The 21,456-nt window shown below is 43.5% G+C and overlaps 1 protein-coding gene across 1 annotated transcript in view; it reads right to left on the reverse strand.

Moving 5' to 3' along the window:
• LOC124550702 overlaps nt 1-21,159 on the reverse strand; it is a 63,149-nt gene extending 41,990 nt beyond the window's left edge. The window contains exons 1-2 of the mRNA XM_047125425.1: nt 21,050-21,159; nt 13,605-13,655 (exon numbers count right to left, since the gene is read on the reverse strand). Coding sequence (XP_046981381.1) covers nt 13,605-13,655; nt 21,050-21,159 — 161 coding nt within the window. The remainder of the gene's footprint in view (nt 1-13,604; nt 13,656-21,049) is intronic.
• Between the last annotated feature and the right edge of the window lie 297 nt (nt 21,160-21,456).

Consider the following 21,456-nt stretch of genomic DNA (forward strand, 5'->3'; position numbering starts at 1 on the left):
GCTGCTAGCTGCGAGAAAAGCAAGGCTACGACTACCGAAGTCCACCCTTTGTATGGCCGGCCGGCAGCACATCCTCTACTGAAACCAAGAAAGAACTTTTGGTCAATTGTTGATGCTCTTACAGGAACACCACAGCAACCAAGGGTCTCAAAGTGGCTGGTGAAACATCAACATTTGGAGAAATCGATGGTTTCGAAAGAAGGGCTCCCTCCTGGTCACTCAAAGAATCGGACAACAGAGAAATCTCTCAACAGGCTTCGCGCTAGTACCACAAGATGCAAGACCAAACTGCAGAAGCGGGGCATTCCTGTGGAATCAGTGTGGTGCTACTCAGAATAACAGTCATCTACTCTCTGCATCTCCAGCAACATGCACCGTGACAGACCCGATGGGGGCGACACGGAATGCACTTGATGTGGCCAATTTCCGGTCAACCAATGTAAAAACCGATTATACTGATTAAATTCCTTTCCTTAATTGTATGCTCTGTACTTCTAACATGCTGATCTACACACAAGGCGTTTGAAAATTAGTGTTACACACTTCTACATACTGTAGAGGCGACTCAGTAGATTAAGTTTTACATAGGAACCCATGTCCGGAAACGTCATCCGACGATGCCACAGAGGGTCAAAGTTATAGGCACCGGCGCCTGTAAATTCTTGTAGATACACGGTGATTCCTTTATGATGTCACAAACTTTCTAGGATGATGGAGAAGGATAAATATATCAGTTTGAGGAAAGGATTTCTCTACCGGAAACGAACGAGTCGAAAGTTATAAGCGAAAACTGCTCTGAGACCTCTGACAATGGTATACATGTACTGGTACTATTGTTGCGTTATATTGCAGGGCAGGCAACTTTCAGAGGTGGCAGTATCGACCAAAACAGACAAAAATGTCCATAAAATGCATACTTGTGGAACTATGAGCACTTGTTGATCTTCGCTAGTCCATACTACCACCTCTGAAAGTTGCCTACACCACAGTCTTAGCAACAACAGCGACAGTACTCCGGTGCAAAGATCCTTGCCTCAGCTGGACACACTTACCCCTCCCCATCATCTCAGGTGGTTTGTAACATCATTACAGAATTACAGGCACCGGCGCCACTTATAACTTTGACGCTCTACAGCGTCATTGGATGACTTTTACGGACATGGGTTCCTACGTAAAACATGATGTACTAACAATAAGTCCCCTATACAACCTATAGAAGTGAATAATATGAATTACGAAACACCCTGTATACAAAAAACATTGTCCCGGCTGAGTGACTCATCATCCCTCAACACAAACAGCTAAGGAAAGAAATATGGAGAGGGTGCTGGTCTTGTGCTACAGGCATCGTTTAACAAGGGATTTTTCGACATTCCACACCAATGGGTGTGCAAAAGGGGATGAGAGGTTTTTTGAAATACGTCGCTATTAACGCAATTTTGAAGCTAGACCTACGAAAATCTGTATTTGGTTTCTCGGTGAGGAAATAAAGAAACACGTGTTTCAGCAGTTTTGGATATTAAACAACAATGATGGTGAAATAGTGCCTGGATGTTTTTTCTGCAAATGAATCATTATTAAAGTACTACTACCGTATTTTTAAAGGGGTGAAATAGAGTGGGGGGCTAAACGTTTTATAAAAATATTTAATTAGGAAATCATTTTCAAAGATAAATCAATGAAAATTTGAATTTGGCTTCTCAGTTAGAAATAAAAAAACGTGTGTTTCACTGTTTTTGGAAATTTAACCCCAGGGGGGTGAAAAAGAGGATGCGAATTTTTATTGAAATATTTCATGATGCAAGTATTTTTGAAGCTAAATGAATTTGGCTTCTCTGTTAGAAATAAAAATTACGCATTTCAGTATTTTTGGAAATTGAACCTCCTAAGGAGGTTAAATAGGGGCACACTGATTTACTGTCTCATCATCGCCCAGCTCAAACCGCTAAGGGTAGGAACTTGAAATTTGGAGAGCACATGGATATCGTTTAAGAAGGGATTGTTCGAAGTTACACTCATAAGGTGTGAAACAGGGGATGGAAGGGTTTTGGAAAATATGTCGCTATTAAGGCAATTTTGAAGCTAGAACTACACGAAATTGGCATTTAGTTTCTCAATCAGAAATTTAAAAAAAAATACGTGTTTCAGCATTCTTGGAGGTTCAAACACAAAGGGGTAAATTAGTTTTTTCAAATAAATCATTATTTAAGAACTACTAAAGCATTTTAAAGCTACATCTATGAAAATTAGTGTTTGATTTCTTGGATAGTAATAAGCAAATACGTGGTTTCAGTATTTTTGAAAGTGTGAGTGTGAGCGAGAGAGTGTGAGCGAGAGAGTGTGCGATCGAGAGAGAGAGCGCGAGAGTGTCACTGCACACACTATACATACATTGTTTCATAACACTTCACACACACACACACACACACACACACACACACACACACACACACACACACAGAGAGAGAGAGAGTGTGCGATCGAGAGAGAGAGAGCGAGAGCGCGCGCGCGCGCGCGCGCGCGCGCGCGCGCGCGCGCGCGCGCGCGCGCGCGCGCGCGCGCGCGCGTGTGTGTGTGTGTGTGTGTGTGTGTGTGTGTGTGTGTGTGTGTGTGTGAAGTGTTATGAAACAATGTATGTATAGTGTGTGCAGTGACACTGATAGTGAGATGTAAGTGAACAATGTGGCATTACATTATTTAGTAAGTTATTTGTAAAATAAGTATTGTATACCAGGAGTAAATCTAATGATTGTCTCTAACTAGAAGTCTGTAAATATGTGTGTATACGAATTAGCTTATTTTAAGTTGATCTAAATTTGTAAATACTTTGACATGTCCTATATCCTTGCAAGAAGAAAAAAGATCTATGGACGAATAAAGTTGCTGCTGCTGCTGCTGCTACTGCTACTCCTCTTTGGGGTGAGCCAACAAGGAAGTCTTCTATAATGAATTTTGTGAGCAATGGAAGAAGATTCCTCTCGGATGATTGGTCAAACTCGAGGGTTCTATGCCATCCAGGTGCAGTAATACAAGCAAAGGTCTATGCAACGAAGAATGTCCTGGCTGAAGACATCATTATTGTATTGCTTCTGTTTACTTTCAGCAAAACACTTAACACCCTATGCAATTTGTTCATTTGTGTTTATTATTGATGCAAAGATTAGAATTGTATAATACGTTTAAGGAAATGCAGTGATCAGCCAGAACATTATGACCAGCTACCTAATAGCAAGTATGAAGACCTTTAGCATGGATAACAGCAGACAGGCGTCATGGCGTGGAACCAGTCAGGCCTTGTTACATCGCTGGAGGAAGTAAACACCACATCTGGACATACATACAAGTCACCCAATTCCTGTAAATTCTGGGGGAGGGGGGGGGGGGCGATGAGATCTGACGACACGTTCAATCACATCCCAGATGAGTTCGGTCGGGTTCAGATCTGGCGAGTTGGGGATCCAGCATATCAGTTGGATCTCACCACTGTGTTCCTCGAACACTCCACCACACTCCTGGCCTTGTGACACGGCGCATTCTATCTTGAAAAATGCCACTGCCATTGGGAAACATAATCGTCATGAAGGCGGGTTCGTGGTCTGCAACCAGTGTACGATACTCCTTGGTCATCATGGTGCATTGCACGAGCTTCACTGAACCCCATGGATGTCCATATTAATGTTTTGCAGAGCATAATGTAGTCACCACCAGCTCGTCTCTGTCTCGCAGTACAGGTGTCGAAGAGCAGTTCTCCTGGAAGACCACATATTCGCGCCGTCCCATTGGCGTGCTAAAGAAGGTATTGAGATTCACGAGACCGTACAACGCTCTGCCACTGTGCCAGCATCCAGTGCCGGTGGTAACGTGTCCATTTCAAGTGGCCGATGTCGTGGAAAACATTGATGCATGGGATGCAGAGGCCCGTCATTAGGAGTATTTGGTGCTCTGTGTGTTCAGACACACTTGCACTCTGCCCAACATTAAATTCTGATGTTAGTTTCACTACAGTTCACCGCCTGGCTTGTTTTACCAGTCTGCCCAGCCTATGGCGTCAGACATCTGTAATGAGGGATGGGCTTCCGACCCCCACGACGTATGGTCATGGTTTCACCTTCATTTCGTGACAGGTTGAAGACACTCACCACAGCACTCTTTCAACACCCGACATATTGTGCAGTTTCCAAAATGCCCGTGCCGAGCCTCCTGACCATCTCAATCTGCACCCGGTCAGACTCAGATAGAGAGCGGGCCTACCCCATTCTACACACGGACACTACGTGCACCATGTGTGTGTCTGACCAGCAGTCATTCCTCGCCAGGTGTTGCTGCTATCGCTTGAACAGGTTTATGTACACTATTGGCCACTAAAATTGCTACACCACAAAGATGACCCGCTACAGACGCGAAATTTATTCGACAGGAAGAAGATGCTATGATATATAAATAATTAGCTTTTCAGACGATTCACACAAGGTTGGCGCTGGTGGCGACACCTACAACGTGCTGAAGTGAGGAACGTTTCCAACCGATTTCTCATACACAAACAGCAGTTGACTGGCGTTGCCTGGCGAAACGTTGTTGTGATGCCTCGTGTAAGGAGGAGAAATGCGTACCATCGCGTTTCCGACTTTGATAAAGGTCGAATTGTAGCCTATCGCGATTGCGGTTTATCGTATCGCGACATTGCTGCTCGCGTTGGTCGAGATCCAATGACTGTTAGCAGAATATGGAATCGTTGGGTTCAGGAGGGTAACACGGAACGCTCTGCTGGATCCCAACGGCCTCGTATCACTAGCAGTCGAGATGACAGTCATCTTATCCGCATGACTGTAACGGATCGTGCAGCCACGTCTCGGTCTCTGTGTCAATAGATGGGGACGTTTGCAAGACAACAACCATCTGCACGAACAGTTCGACGACGTTTGCAGCAGCATGGACTATCAGCTCTGAGACCGTGGCTGCGGTTACCCTAGACGCTGCATCACAGACAGGAGCGCCTACGACGAACCTGGGTGCACGAGTGGCAAAACGTCATTGTTTCGGATGAATCCTGGTTCTGTTTACAGCATCAAGATGGTCGCATCCGTGTTTGGCGACATCGCGGTGAACGCACATTGGAAGCGTGTATTCGTCATCGCCATACTGGCGTATCACTCAGCGTGATGGTATGGGGTGCCGTTGGTTACACGTCTCGGTCACCTCTTGTTCGCATTGACGGCACTTTGAACAGTGAACGTTACATTTCAGATGTGTTACGACCCGTGGCTCTACCCTTCATTCGATCCCTTCGAAACCCTACATTTCAACAGGATAATGCACGACCGTATGTTGCAGGAGCTGTACGGGCGTTTCTGGATGCGGAAAATGTTCGACTGCTCCCCTGGCCAGCACGTTCTCCAGATCTCTCACCAACTGAAAACGTCTGGTAAATGGTGGCCGAGCAACTGGCTCGTCACAATACGCCAGTCACTACTCTTGATGAACTGTGGTATCGTGTTAAAGCTGCATGGGCAGCTGTACCTGTACACTCCATCCAAGCTCTGTTTGACTCAATGCCCAGGCGTATCAAGGCCGTTATTACGGCAAGAGGTGGTTGTTCTGGGTACTGATTTCTGAGGATCTATGCACCCAAATTGTGTGAAAATGTAATCACATGTCAGTTCTAGTATAATATATTTATCCAATGAATACCCGTTTATCACCTGCATTTCTTGATGTAGTAATTTTAATGGCCAGCAGTGTAGATACTAGGTAAGTAGTCATGACGTTCTGACTGATAAGTGTAAAGTACACATTATAAAGATTTGATAATTAAGTTCTTTCATTTCAATTTTCTCCTAAAGAATTTGTTTTCCGAATTTATTGTCTCTGCAAAATGCTTTTGATCGATAGCATATATGCTTTGGATACTCCCATTTGCCAAGGTAAAGTAATCCATGTTCACAGGGCAGCACACAAACACACGATCCTGGTTTGACCACCACTCAAACGCGCTAGCGCATTTCGACTGTCATACTATATGAACCGATCTTCATCCCGCAGAAAATGTCTGGGACTATTTGGACCAGTGAGTGCAACATAGCAAACATCCACATCTACATCTACGCGATTACTCTGTAAGTGCCTGGCAGAGGGTTCATTGAACCATCTAGAAGCTATTTCTCTACCGTTCCACTCTCTAAAGACGCGCGGGAAAAACGACCACTTAAATCTTTCTGTGACAGTTCGGATTTCTCATATTTTATCACGATGATCATTTCTCCCAATGTAGGTGGGTACCAACATAGTGTTTTCGTAATCGGAAGAGAAAATTGGTGATTGAAATTTTCACGGGAAGAAACGCCTTTGTTTTAACGATTGCCACCACATACCATGGCCTGGCACTATCCCTCCCCCCCCCCTCCACCCCCACTTTCGCAGTAATACAAAACGAGTCGCACTTCTTTGAACTTTTCCTGTGTGCTCCACTAGTCCCATCCAATTCGGATCCAACAGCGTTCAGCAATAGTTTCAAGAGGGCAGAAAAGCTTTTCCAGAAGTAGTGCTACTGCACTTTCTAAGTGTTCTGCCAATAAACTGAGATCTTTGGTTTGTTTTCCCCACAACGTTATCTACGTGATCATTCCAGTTTAGGTTATTTGTAACTGTAATAACTAAGTACGAAGGTACTACCAAAAGTAAGGTCTCCTCTGTGTGGCAGTTGGTCACACTGTTATGAAGAGTGCTTCACGCGCTGTGTGTAAACATCCGCATGCCGCGCTGAGGCGTTCAGTCTTGGCTTGGCAGCCGTTGAGAATGGAGCTCCCCTTGGATGTTGCCGCCAAGTGCGAATTGCGCACAGTTATTCGGTTTTTGAACGCAAAGGGCATTGCACCGATCGAAAACCATCGCCAATTGACGGAAGTGTATGGTGAGTCGTGCATGGATGTCAAAAATGTTCGTAAGTGGTGCAGAGAGTTTGCAGCTGGTCGGACCGAAATTCACGACCAATAAAGAAGCGGGAGACCGTCAATTTCTGAGGAGACAGTGTTGAAGGTTGAGCAAAGCGTGCGTGAAGATCGGCGGATCACCCTGGATGATCTCTGCACGTCGGTTCCTGAGGTTTCCCGAAGCACCGCTCACAGAATTTTAACGGAAACATTGAACTACCGGAAGGTGTGCGCAAGATGGGTGCCACGCATGCTGACTGAGGACCACACGCGGCCACGAGTTGATGCTTCCCGCGCATTTCTTCACCGCCTTGCACCCGAGCAGGACAACTTTCTGGACTCAATTGTCACGGGTGACGAAACGTGGGCATACCACTTTACACCTGAGACCAAGCAACAATCACGCCAGTGGCGGCATCCTTCTTCGCCAAAACCGCGAAAATTCAAACAAACACAGTCTGCCGGTAAAGTCATGACAACCGTTTTTTGGGATCGGAAATGGGATTGTTGGTCGACTTTATGGCCACTGGGACCACAGTTAACGCTGACAGGTACTGTGAGACTCTGAAAAAACTCAAACGGGTAATTCAGAACCGGAGAAGAAGAATGTTGAGCAAGGGCGTACACATTCTCCATGACAACGCTCGCCCACACATCGATCGGCAAACCGTTGCTCTCCTGCAACAGTTTCACTGGAACATAATCACCCACCTACTCTATAATCCTGACTTGGCGCCCCGTGACTCTCACCTGTTCCCTAGGTTAAAAGAACATTTGACCGGAAAGCAATTCAGTTCCGATGATGAGGTGAAAGAAGAGGTTCATAATTTTTTTTAACAGCATGGCGGCGAGCTGGTATGACATGGGATTACAAAAACTGTCACAGTGCTATAAAATGCATCGACAGAAATGGAGATTAGGTCGAAAAATAGCTAAATGTTCAAGCTGTAAAGTGATGTAAACCATTGTAGAAATTAACAGGCCTATGTACTTACAAAAAAATAGGAGACCTTACTTTTGGGATTACCTTCGTATATAGTTGAATTTATAGCCATTAGATTTGTATGATTTATCGTGTGACCTAAATTTAGCCCATCACTTTTAGTACCCATGTGGATGTAGTCATACTTTTCATTATTTAGAGTCAATTGCCACTTTTCTCACCAAACAGATATTTTGTATAAATCATTTCGCACATACTTTTGACCATTTTATGACTTTAAAACACGGTAAATGACAGCGTCATCTGCAGACAATCTAGGAGGGCTGCTCAGATTGTCTCGTATGTTGTTTATGTAAATCTACGAGATATGATCACCAATGAGCGCGTTTTTTTTTTTTTTTTTTTTTTTTTTTTAATTCTTTATTCAACAGTAATATTTATACAAAGGAACCCACTACCTTAGTGATTAATGGGTCATAACTGATCTACATATGTTAAGTGTTTCAGCAGCTATTTATTCTTATTATTATATTATGCTATGTTAATTATTGTGAGCTACAGACAGAATACTAGAGGATAATAGGCAGACTACAGCTAAATTCTACATACTAATTATTAATATCTTCCTACTAGTTAATTCCTAACTGCCTGCAGCGTTACAGGTGTGTCAGCATAGATATAAACCTACTGCTTTAGGCCCTGCTCATCGAGCTAATCCCGATGAGCGTGCCCCTGACACTGGGCTGGCCAAGACCGTTTGTCGCTGCAGGTTCCTAGCTTAATATCTATATCTAGAGCTACAACTACTACTAAACCTACGTCAATTCCGGTGCTTTGGTCTTTATTGGTGTACCCTGATCCCCCTAGTCCTGCACGTGGCGGGTTGCAACTAAGAAGTCGACCAGTCCACGTACAGGCGGTATAGGATGAGGGTAATTGGTCACGTTCGGTAAGTGTCTCTAATCGTAAACGACCCTTATGTATCTCGTAATGGGACACATTTGGTGTATGCCTTAATCATGAAAGTCAGTAAAGTATGCCGTCAATACCTTTCGTGACACCTCGTCTGCCAATTTGTTTAAAGTGTCGAAAGTTTCTTCGTGTCTTAATAGGTCATATGTGTTATTGTGTGGAAGTTGTTGTCTTAGTGTCATTGCTACATCATCGAAAAGGGGGCACTCGTAAACCACATGGTCGGGAGTGCCCTCCGAAGCTCCACAGTCACACTCGGGTGTAGCCTTTTTCCCAAACCGACACAAGTATGTCGGGTAGGGCCCATGTCCAGTGAGAAAGTGTATTAGATCCCGCGTTGGCTCAAAGTACTTCATCCCTAGCCTTTCTTTTACATCTGGCAAGAACCCAAATGTTCTTCTGCCAGTTTCTTCTGTTTCCCAAGACCGTTGCCATAGGTCCTCGCCCCTCCTACGTATTTCTCTCCTATCTATTACCAGTATTCCCATGATGTTCTCTGTTTTCGCGTTGTTCCCCTTCTTGACCCAGTACCAAGCTGCTTGTTCTCGAATTTTGATGTCTAAAGGACAGAGCCCCATTATTACTAAGAGTGCACTTCCTGGAGAAGTTCTATACGCCCCTATGGATCTTATAAGCATGTTTCTTTGTACTCTTCTCACTGCCATGGCAGGCACCACCCTTGTGAGCCTATGTGCCCAGACTCCCGATCCGTAACCCACTACTGATGTTAATATACTATTGTGATACAACTTGATTAGATGTGGTGGAAGATGAAATCGTTTATGACCTATTGAGGTAAGATTGTTTAATAATTGCAATGCTTTTTGGGATACGGACTCAATGTGCTTTCCAAAGTTCCACCTTTCATCGATGATGACGCCCAGGTAGCGGGTCTCTTGTCGTCTTATTACTGGTGAGCCTCCGATTCTAACTGTAGGGTTCCTCGCCAGCTGTCCCTTCAGTAATAAGTACGTCGATTTGGTCGGTGAGATCGTCATCTTAGTATTTGTGCACCGCAGTTGTAATTTGGTCATCGCTCTGTCTATTTTTGGTTCAATGTCCTCGCGGCTTCGGCCGCCGACCAGCAAGAGGAGGTCATCCGCGTAGGCTATCACCTCTAGCACTTCTTCACTCTGTTCCAAACTGTCTAAAAGCGGTTCCATATGGATGTCCCAGAACAGGGGACCTAGTACGGAGCCCTGGGGACATCCCTTAGTTATGGATTTTCCTACTCTGCCGCTAGGGGATGATAGCCAGACCTCCCGCCCTTCACAATAGCTCCTCAGGCAACCATATAGCGACCCTGGACACTCCTTCTCCCGCAAGCAGGAGAAGAGCGAAGGCCACCACAGGGTGTCAAAGGCGCCACTGATGTCAACCATGATGCCAACAACGTACTTGTGTGGGGTAGAGTCACAGACCTCAGCCGCTAGAGCGATCGCATCAGTTGCCGATCGCCCCGGCCTGAAGCCGAACTGCCTGCCACTCATCCCACACAGCACTCGGTGTGCAGTCAGTCTGTCAGCTAGCAATTTTTCGAATAATTTCCCGAGGATGTTCAGTAGGCAAATTGGCCTATAAGACTTAACATCCGCTGGGTCCTTGTTAGGTCCCTTTTTGATTATAACAACGTTTGCCTCTTTCCAGATTTTCGGGAATTTTTCCTGTCTTAGGCATTCGTTGTATAACTGGGTTAGTGGTGCCACCAGTTGAGGTGCCAGGAACTGCACCACCTCCGCCACAATGCCGTCTGGGCCGGGGGCTTTACCTGTTTTCAATGCTTTAATGTGGCCAGCCACTTCCTCTTCAGAGAAGGGGTAGACTGCCCTGTTGTTAGCAACTCTATCCAGATCTTGATTTCGTAACTGGGACTGTCCCTCCGTGTCGCTGGCCTCATCGTCGTCAGGCAGCAGGGACCGGAGAAGAACCTCAGCAGTCTCCTGCCAGGACTCTGTCATCCCATCCCCGCACCTGACTGTTGATAACATCATTGGGGACCGGATCTTTTCCCTCACTAGTTTGTAGGGTATTCCCCATGGATCCAGGGCCAGCTGGTCTAGCACAAATCTTTCCCAACTACGTAGTCTGACTTCTTTTAGTTCTTTCTGGAATCTATCTTTAGCCTCCCGGTATAGTTGTAACCATCGTTGTTTTTCCCACCAGACGACACTGCGCTGGTAGTGCCTCCTCAGCCTTCTGACAGACTGACGCATTTCCTGAAGTTCAGCTGACCATGGTGACGGGGAGGCCGCCATGGCTCTCCTCCTGGTTGGAACAGCTGCCTTGACCGCTCTGGTTACTGCACCTACCAGTTCTTCGGCCCGCTTGTCTATGTCCAGGTCCTGTTGTGCATCACCTTCTGGCAATGGAGGAATGTCGCACTCTCCCGCTAGTCTCTCCCAGTCAGCTCTCTTGAAATTCAGTTGCAACTCACACCCTGCAGCCCAGTGACAACCTCCATTTCCTAAGCTGAACATTATAAGATTATGGTCGCTTGTTGTCGCGTTCTCCTTGACTTCCCAATTCTGAATGATGTTGGCAGAATTTGGCGTAACTAGCGTTACATCTATATTAGTACCGCGCCCCCCTCCCGCTGCGTAAGTGGGGGGGTTGCCAGGTCTATTTGCAACCACAAGTTGTAGAGCCATAATCATTTCCTCTACTTTTTCACCATTTTCATCTCTTGTGCCACTGTACCACAGGGGGGATTTTGCGTTTATATCTGCTGTTATGACCAGTTTGCGACCTCGCAACGCCGTGGCTACTCTGGTCAGGTGATCCAGATGTTGCTCAATGTTGTGCCCGTATTGGAAGTACATGTTTATAAAGGTTATAATTCCCATGGGGGCCTGTACCTCCACGACGTTGCAGTGAGTGGTAGAAAACTGTGCAAGTGTTGTTACTCTTAGAGACTGGTTGGTTATGACAATTGCCGCTTTGGGGGCTTCCCCACTGCTAGCTATCTGCCATGTAGCGGCTGCGAATGAGAGTTTTCCAGCTTGAGAGTACGGCTCCTGCAAGCAGAGTACGTCAAGCCTCTTCTCCTCCACCTCTCTTCGGAGCTCCTGCATCACAAGTCTGCTGTTATGCGTATTCAACTGTCCAACAGTTAATTTTGTCATTATGGGAAGTAAGTGTGCATTCTATCGTCAGGCCAAGTCTTGCTCCAATCAAAAGCGATTCGACCGTGAGCTAGGACTGCTTGAGTGTAAATGTCATTTAAGTCGAATTTCTCCCCTCGTCTGTCAAACACTTTCTTAAGTAAGTCTCGCAGGGCCCCGAAGTCGGTGGGAAGGTTCACCGACTTTAATTGTATCCTGTCCACAGCCTCCATTACTGAGAAGGTGACTTTTCTTCCGTCCTCGTGGCCTACCCGGACCACATGTCGTAAGGCAGTGGTCAGGATAGCCGGCTGCTCCAGTCTTGCCAGTTGCATTGTAAATTCTATGTTGGGATATACCCTCATCGGATCTACAGGCGGTAGCCTGATTACTGGGGTATCTGCCTCAGTTGGGTTGGTACTGGTGCTAGTAACTGTACTTTCTTGGAGAGGTTGTTTGGTTTGTACAGCTTCGTGTGTAGGGGCCAGGGAGGCCGCCACCACTACAGGATGCTTCTGCCGTTGAAGGTTGTTGTTCGGCCTTTTCCCCCGGTTTGGGGAAGGGGGAGCTGTGTTTCTATCCGGAGAATCAGTTTGCATGCATCTATCCACCATAAAGGGATCTGTTTGAATTTCCCTCTCAACTGTCATGATGTTTGAGGTGCCCGAAAGCGACCTTAGAAATTCCTTAAATTTATTAGCCCTCACAGCATCCCTCCTTCTTTTACTCGGGGACTTGTGTTTGAGCATCCTGTTAGCTGCGCTCTGCTCAGCCATAGTCAATTCTCGAGATCAGGCGTTGTTCTAGCATCCGGCAAGTGGGGCAGTTCCGTCCCGTGGCACCGCAGGATTTCTTCCCACGATTTTTACACGGAATGCAGACCCCCGTTGTTTTACATTCCTTGCGGTTGTGGCCCTTCTCACCGCACCTGGAGCAAGCCGACCCCCTGGTGCAGTGCCTCAGAATGTGGTCCAGGTCGCCGCAGTTATGGCATCGAGGTACCACGATATAGTCCCTGGTGTTAATGGCATGAAAGCCTACATATAGTCTGCCCATTGCTCTAATTCGTTTCCATAATTGCGGAGAGACCTCGGCCACGTGGTGTACCACATCGCGATCTCGAGGTCCCGTTTTAAATTTCAGCTTAAAGGAGTTTTTGAATTCTTGCTCATTGATGTCATCGAAATTTTGTGATCTGACTGTCTCATGTAGCTCCTCATTGGTCATAACCGTAGGTACATCGTATAATATTACTAAAGGGTTTCTTTTTCTAGGTGGCTCACACTTAACGACTGCATTTAATTTTTGATTATTCAAAAGTTTCTCTTTATCCTCCTCACTAGCAACTTCCACTATGAGCGCGTTTACTTGAATATGTGCAACATGCAGAAACTTATGAACAGTCTTTTTCTCCGATTTGACGCCTTGCCATACTTTGATGAGTCCGATTCGCGGAAACAAATACGGACCAAAGATAGCCAAATAACTTAACGTAGAGGAAAATGACGGTGGCCATAAGGCTGTGATAGCAACTATGACTACGAATATGGCAAGGAATGTTAAGAAAGGTAGGAAAATAGTTTTGCTTAGCCTGTTTCTGCTAACCAAGGTGGTGGATGTTTCTGCAACTAAATATTAACTGCGCACAGCTATGATACTTACTCTTCATCAAACAATGGAAGAGCATCCAGTACACTCTCAAGCGAGAACATCCTGAAAACAAGAAATTGAGCAGTTAGATTCCTACAGAGTTGTTACATCTTACTAAGTCATGTCCTTGGTCACATATTAACATCTCACTAAGACAAGGTAATTTTAGGTACACATTATAACAAGTTATTGCTAAACTACTTCATAGGAAATCGTTTTACCACCCAAAAAGGAGAGAGAGACAATCAGAGACAAGGGTGTCGTCAGCTGTGCCCAGTGAAGTGAATAGAACAGCCGTTATTTTCTGTACAGGGTGGTCAGGAACAGACTGAATAGCTTGCAATGGTGTTGCACGGTAGGTCCTACTGATAAATATTTGTTAGGAAAAACGTTTGATGCGTTGCGCCATCTCCCAGTTAATTAGCACCGAAGTTAGCCAATCGGGTTCTTGCGTGTGCAAAATTTAAGCAGCCCGTCATAGACGATGTCGCCAAACGTGTGCTTTGTTTGGTATCCTAAAACTGTAAAAGAGAGTGATGCAAGAATTGGACACGGCAGAATAGTGAGGATTGAACCTGGGCCAAAGGCTGAGCAGTCCCTTTGAGGCGTAGCGCCGTATACCGATCCTGCCTTGGAGGCGGTTAAGTGGGAGATGTGTCTCAGAATTGGATAGTGACAGATGGTGACGTAAGACTGGATGCGCACGTAGCTTATGTATCAGCCGATAGAGGACAGTATTGGATAGAGGACTGATTTAGTTTCGATTGTGCCCACTAGAGAGCACTAATGTAATAGAATGTTTTTCATAAACTGTTCTAGTATTTTCGTAAAGTGTTGTTATGTCTTTTTGTGTATGTAAAATGTTATAAATGTGTTTTAGCAGTATGAATGATGCGTGAGTGTGGTTTAAGGTTAATATGAAGATGATTTTTTAAAGAGTTATGTAGTAGGATTTAGTGTGGGAATATTTCGAAGAAGTATGGATATGGATAAGGGGGATTTCTGTGGAATAGATTTGTAAAGTATGTTTATGGCAAAGGGAAAGTTAATTCAGGTATAAATAACAATAGTAAATAACTTTATGCATAAGCAAAACTTCAGCATATTAGATAATTATGTCGGTAAAAAGTTATTGATGAAAAGCGCGGACTGACGCGGGAGAATGTTGGTTTGCTATTGGCTGTTGAGTAAACTGACCAATGGTAAAGCAATATCGCGCGCTTTTCTCTACTGGTAGGGAAGACAGAGTATTCTTGAGAAGAGTCGAAGCCTATCCACGAAACAGATCGGACGTGTATAGTAGTAGTAGTTCCGATAGAAATAAGTTGCCGGATCTAGCAGTGTTTCACACATCAAAAGTGTTGGAAAGTGACAGCATAATTATTCCTAAGTGTGTGTAGAAATTCCGGAATTTTTAAGCGAATTTTGTGACGAGAAAAGACATATTCTGTGTGGCGTATTGAGCAGGTCGGTGGCTAAAAACTGTGACTGCATTAGGTACCGACAGACCTAATGTTTGGCGAGCATTATCGATCTAAAACAATCAGTATTTTTGTAGCTATTACGTTTTCGGGAAATGCAACACCATAAACTTGCTAACGTGAGTGAAAGGGATTATGAGTGACTGTGTTAAGACTAGCACAGGCTTGGCAGTGATACTTGTTCACCTAAGTTTCACAATATATTAATTGAGGACAAAATTTCCAAACTCTCATTTGTGTGAAAACTTTCTCCCGAAACGTAGATTAGTGGCTTAAATTGCAGACTGGTTCACGTCGAAGTACAGCAGGTTTCACTCGGCTTTCCTACTGATGATCTGCTGAGAATGTTCACAGGTAGGTGCAGGTCCGTCGCAAAGGGACGGAAAGAACCGCACCGCCGCACCTTGTGCTGTCTTCTATGCTACGAGAACTGCGCAGTTCTAAAGCACCAACTGCGCACCGAGCAGCGCAGCGCCGCGAAACGTCATCGAGAAGGCGCTGACCCGCACGCCAGTGGAAAGAGCAGGCAGTGCCACACCTCCGGGAAGACAGAGCTCAGCGCCCCCTCTCAACAGTGACTTAACCAGCCGCCCGTCGCTGGTCAGCCCAGTTCAGTCGCAGACTTCGAGAGCGTCAGTGTTGGCAAGCGGAGGCCATGGCGTTGGGATCACAGATTGACTTTAAACTATGTACACCTTTGGTAGGTCAATAAAACAACATAACATGCATGAAGTAAGATGCACTACTCCGGCAATTACGAGAAAATCGCAAGAGACGTTCTACATGTCTGTTATGTAGCGGATGTGTCTGTGCGCAGGTGCTTCGTAGTGGCCAAGTGGTTAGCGATCGAGCTTCGTATAATGGACGTGTATATGGTGATGGTTTGAATCCCACTCATTACTAATATATATCTTTTTGCACCACTGATCATATTATTTAATTTATATGACATTTTATAACACTAACGTGCCATGAAACATGTTAATGTTACCCTCTGACAAGATTTCAAAGTTCGACTCTGTGTGTGTGTGTGTGTGTGTGTGTGTGTGTGTGTGTGTGTGTGTGTGTGTGTGTGTGTCTAGTGGAAAAGGGTATCAGACTGTTGTTGTTGTTGCTGTTGTTGTTGTTGTTGTTGTTGTGTCGGCCGTGATGGACGAGCGGTTCTAGGCACTACAGTCTGGAACCGCATGACTGTTACGGTCGCAGGTTTGAATCCTGCCTTGGGCATGGATGTGTGTGATGTCCTTAGGTTAGGTTAGGTTTAAGTATTTCTAAGTTCTAGGGGAATGATGACCTCAGATGTTAAGTCCCATAGCACTCAGAGCCATTTGAACCACTTTTGTAATTGTTGTGGTCTTCAGTCCTGAGACTGGTTTGATGCAGCTCTCCATGCTAATCTATCCTGTGTAAGCTGTTTCATCTCCCAGTACGTACTGCAGCCTACATCATTCTGAATCTGCTTAGTGTATTTACCCTCCACACTGCCCTCCAATATTAAATTGGTGACCCCTTGATGCCTCAGAACATGTCCTGCCAACCGATCCTTCTTCTAGTCAAGTTGTGCCACAAACTCCTCTTCTCCCCAATTCTATTCAATACCTCCTCATTAGTTATGTGATCTACCCATCAAATCTTCAGCATTCTTCTGTAGCACCACATTTAGAAAGCTTCTATTTTCTCCTTGTCCAAACTATTTATCGTCTATGTTTCACTTCCATACATGGCTACACTCCATACAAATACTTTCAGGAACGACTTCCTGACACTTAAATCAATACTCGATGTTAACAAATTTCTCTTCTTCAGGAACGCTTTCCCTGCCATTGCCAGTCTGTATTTTATATCCTCTCTATTTCGACCATCATCAGTTGTTTTGCTCCCCAAATAGCAAAACTCCTTTACTACTTTAAGTGTGTAATTTCCTAATCTAATTTCCTCAGCATCACCCGAGTTGACTACATTCCATTATCCTCATTTTGCTTTTGTTGATGTTCATCTCATATCATCAGAATATAATTTCGAAATTTGTGAAGTTAACAAAAACACCAAACGGGCTCTAACCTTGGGAGTTAACAGAAGTGGGAAAATCATAAATGAGTGAAAAAAATGAATGGTCTCCAGCCTAATTAGACACATTAATTTGTAAATATACATTTGAGAAAATTGGAAATTAGTCATTGAAGTTACATTTCTTGAGATTTCCCTTTGAATAGCAAACAGGATACAAACTGATACAGAGCAATCTCTACCGTGTGAAGGAGCAGTTACCTACAACACAGACACCAGTAAATTGTGGGGAGCAAAATTGCACTGAGCTCATACTACTGATCGCCACACTCATTAGCATTACTTAATCAAAATACTGAAACATCACTGCATGAAGTACATAACTAATTTTGGCCATGAGGGGCTTCTATCTTGACTAACATAAATAACGCAAATGAAATTGAATAACATCTTAAATACACTGTTTAAGCTCCTCTGCATATAGCAGTTTTCCTTAGTAACAGTAATAGTTCAATTTCTTCCTAATAGGTCGAGAGTATGATGGGGACCCATAAACTGGTATAGTTTCACTAGCCAAGGATCTTTAATTATTGCAATACTAAAAACTAACTCTAAAAGCTAATCATTCACTTAAATTAGTTTGCAAGGTAATAAAATACAACACTAGGCTTAATTAACTTCAAAAGGAATCATTCATGATTGGTATCAAAACCACACTGTCTTTGAAAATATGCATAGCTTCACTTCTAACAGTACCACTGTATATCTGTTCATTAAAGATTTATATGTACTTTAACTTTAATCACCTATGAAGCAGGTATTCTTGGCAACAATATTTACACGATCTTGCACTACAATCCTACAAAACTATATTTTATAATAAACTAAGGATACTTTAGCAAAAGCCTATCCAACTTCACTTTTGTGGTTTTAGCTTTTTAAAAAATTAAGGTTTTCACTTTCCTATTAATTAATCTTTGAATTTTTGTACTTAAATCTCCTACCTTAACAATTTCACTTGGAGTAGTTCATTAATAAAGCATCCAAATGTTACTCTTAGTATAACTTTTGTTACTCCTTCTACTTTAGACAAAAACCACTTTCCGACACGTGAATGCAAGAACTGTTCATTTAAGTCAGGATACTAGGTTTTAGTTGCACCTAGATGAGGACCCCACAGAAGTTCGTGATCAGGATCGAAGTTATGGTTTCGAAAGTGAATTGACGTTTTATGAGACTGTTATTGAAGAAACAAACAAAATAACTGGTCCATACCCATGTACATTGCGTAATTGAAGGTATGAAGCCTGTGAAGCTGTGGCGAAGATTAGTGGCAGGCGAAAAGGTGGCTAACTGTGCTCGCGGATCATGAAGTGCGAATGGTCTTTAAAATCTCCAACATTATTACGTGAATACCAAATAACAGCCAGATCCACATACGAGGGAAATCCCTTCTAACATAGCTTCCAATTGCCTCTCTTAGCACCGTCGAGGTGTACCGTGCTGAGGTTAGCCACACACTGCGTGCCGTTCACACAAAGGCCGCTCAGTTCGACCGCCAAGCCCACATTTTACATCGCGCCACGCCACTTTCGTTGCGGTGGGCTTCCCAACAGCGTTTACATGTTACAAATACAAGTGCCGTACGCATGAACCAGCTTCTAACGAACATACTTTTTTTCATAAACATATTCATACTAAAATAATCCAAAATTTCAACATATACTTTTGCTTTTTCCCTATATACATTAGAAAACTCTAATTTTCTTGCAATGCATCAAGGAGTTCAAAGAACACAGAATGCACACTTCATAAATTGCAGATACCTTGTTACATAAATAAACCTACTCCTAATCGATGTAAGTGTTACAATTTCAGTGTTGTTGTTGTTGTTGTTGTTGTTGTCTTCAGTCCTGAGATTGGTTTGATGCAGCTCTCCATGCTACCATATCCTGTGCAAGCTTCTTCATCTCCCAGTAAATACTGCAACCTACATCCTTCAGAATCTGCTTAGTGTATTCCTCTCATGGTCTCCCTCTATGATTTTTACCCTCCACGCTGCCCTCCAATACTAAATTGGTGATCCCTTGATGCCTCAGAACATGTCCTACCAACCAATCCCTTCTTCTAGTCAAGTTGTGCCACAAGCTTCTCTTCTCCCCAATCTTATTCAATACCTCCTCATTAGTTATGTGATCTACCCATCTAATCTTCAGCATCTACTCTTCAGCATTATTCTGTAGCACCACATTTCGAAAGCTTCTATTCTCTTCTTGTCCAAACCAGTTATTGTCCAAGTTTTTATTTAATCTCCATGGATTTTAATACCTACTCCGAACTTTTCTTTTGTTTCCTTCACTGCTTACTCAATATATAGATTGAATAACATTTGGGAGAGACTACAACCCTGTCTCACTCCCTTCCCAACCACTGCTTCCCTTTAATGCCCCTCGTCTCTTATAACTGCGATCTGGTTTCTGTACAAATTGTAAATAGCCTTTCGCTCCCTGTATTTTACCCTTGCCACCTTCAGAATTTGAAAGAGAGTATTCCAGTCAACATTGTAAAAAGCTTTCTCTAAGTCTACAAATGCTAGAAACGTAGATTTGCCTTTCCCTAATCTAGCTCCTAAGATAAGTCGTAGGGTCAGTATTGCCTCATGTGTTCCGATATTTCTACGGAATCCAAACTGATCTTCCCCGAGGTCGGCTTCTACCAGTCTTTCCATTGGTCTGTAAAGAATTCGCATTAGTATTTTGCAGCCGTGACTTATTAAACTGATAGTTCGGTAATTTTCACATCTGTCAACGCCTGCTTTCAGTGGTAATATAGGTAAAAAGGCACGTGTGTTTGCATGAAGTTTTAGTGAATTTCATGTTATTTTACTGCTTACGATTTTCAATTAAATTTAATTATTAGAACAAACGTAGATATAACTATCGACATGTATCCAGAATGAGATTTTCACTCTGCAGCGGAGTGTGCGCTGATATGAAACTTCATGGCAGATTAAAACTGTGTGCCCGACCGAGAAGGCAAAGGTCCCGAGTTCGAGTCTCGGTCGGGCACACAGTTTTAATCTGCCAGGAAGTTTCATATCGACATGTAAATGAAGACACGCATACAGTTTTGTGAAAGATGTATACCTGTTCCGATTTGCGAAATTCCTTACACATGCAATCTGGTTAGGTAATTGTAACTTTGCACCTAGACTCTTCGAGCTCCAGACACATAGGCAGGCCCCATTTGGCAGTCAACCTGCGTAGCAGACTTTGCTAACGTAGCGTAAGTACAAATTCTTTGAATATTACAGTTTTTACTCTCGTACAACAAAAATGAAGCTTTGAACGGGGGTCAAACCGTCATATCATACACTTTCGTCTTACCGTGTCTCGAATGCTGACCACTTGACCACCATGAACCCTAACGTCCGGCATTTATGCACAAATAGATCAGTTATATAACAGACGCCAAAAACTTCTCTTGTTGTTTTCTCGGAATTGCCAGAGTAGTTCACCTTACTGGTTGCACGTTATGTTATTTTAAGGGGACCAGACTCTGCCTATCTAACCCATGTTAATTTAAGCAAGTATTTGACCTTTTTCTGAAAAATCTCTTGGATCCAGGGCCTCAATATTTTTACTGTATGTTACATAATGCTAATAGAATCAACTGTACTACAATCTACCTAATCCGTTTTATAGTTTTTAAGAAATAATATTTTTTGTTAATAAATTTAAAAAAGTAAGTTTTTTCTGTAGATATTTTTTGTGGACTTCCTAATGGGGAATATTAATGAATGTGGTACCAGAGGTGCCTTTTTATGTTATGCAGACACTCTGAAAATTTCTTCTTTTATCTATGATAGATTCTGATATAATGGGGCATATGTACTGAAAATTTTAGTTTGTGGGAAACTGACTTTAAAGAAAAAAGTTTTGAAATTTGTAACTTACAGTTAATTAAAACTGTCCTGCTGCATATGATGGCCCATCTTCGGCCTCTAGCAGGTCTTCCAGCTTCTTGTTCACCTTCTTGGATGTTTGTTTTGCTTTCTTAGCCATATTAGATGCAGACATGTCTACATCGGCTATCCTCATTTTATCGCAATGTTGCAGCCCAGTGATCATATTTTCACATTTTCACCATGATTAATTCCCAGCTTTTTCAGTACCCAACACTTTCCAATATTACCACAACTGACTGTAATAACAGCATCATGAACTCCTAGTTTCATTGTATGCATGCCTACAAATACAGTTTTAGGAAGCCAGTTCCAAATTATGCTGTTGAAACATTAATTTGGTTTCTGTGTCTGCCCATGAAGACATTTCCTTAGAAGTCAGGATGAGCCAAGTCTCTGAAAATAGGTTTAA

Source organism: Schistocerca americana, chromosome 9 (assembly GCF_021461395.2).
Source record: "Schistocerca americana isolate TAMUIC-IGC-003095 chromosome 9, iqSchAmer2.1, whole genome shotgun sequence".
In the NCBI taxonomy this organism is placed as follows: domain Eukaryota; kingdom Metazoa; phylum Arthropoda; class Insecta; order Orthoptera; family Acrididae; genus Schistocerca; species Schistocerca americana.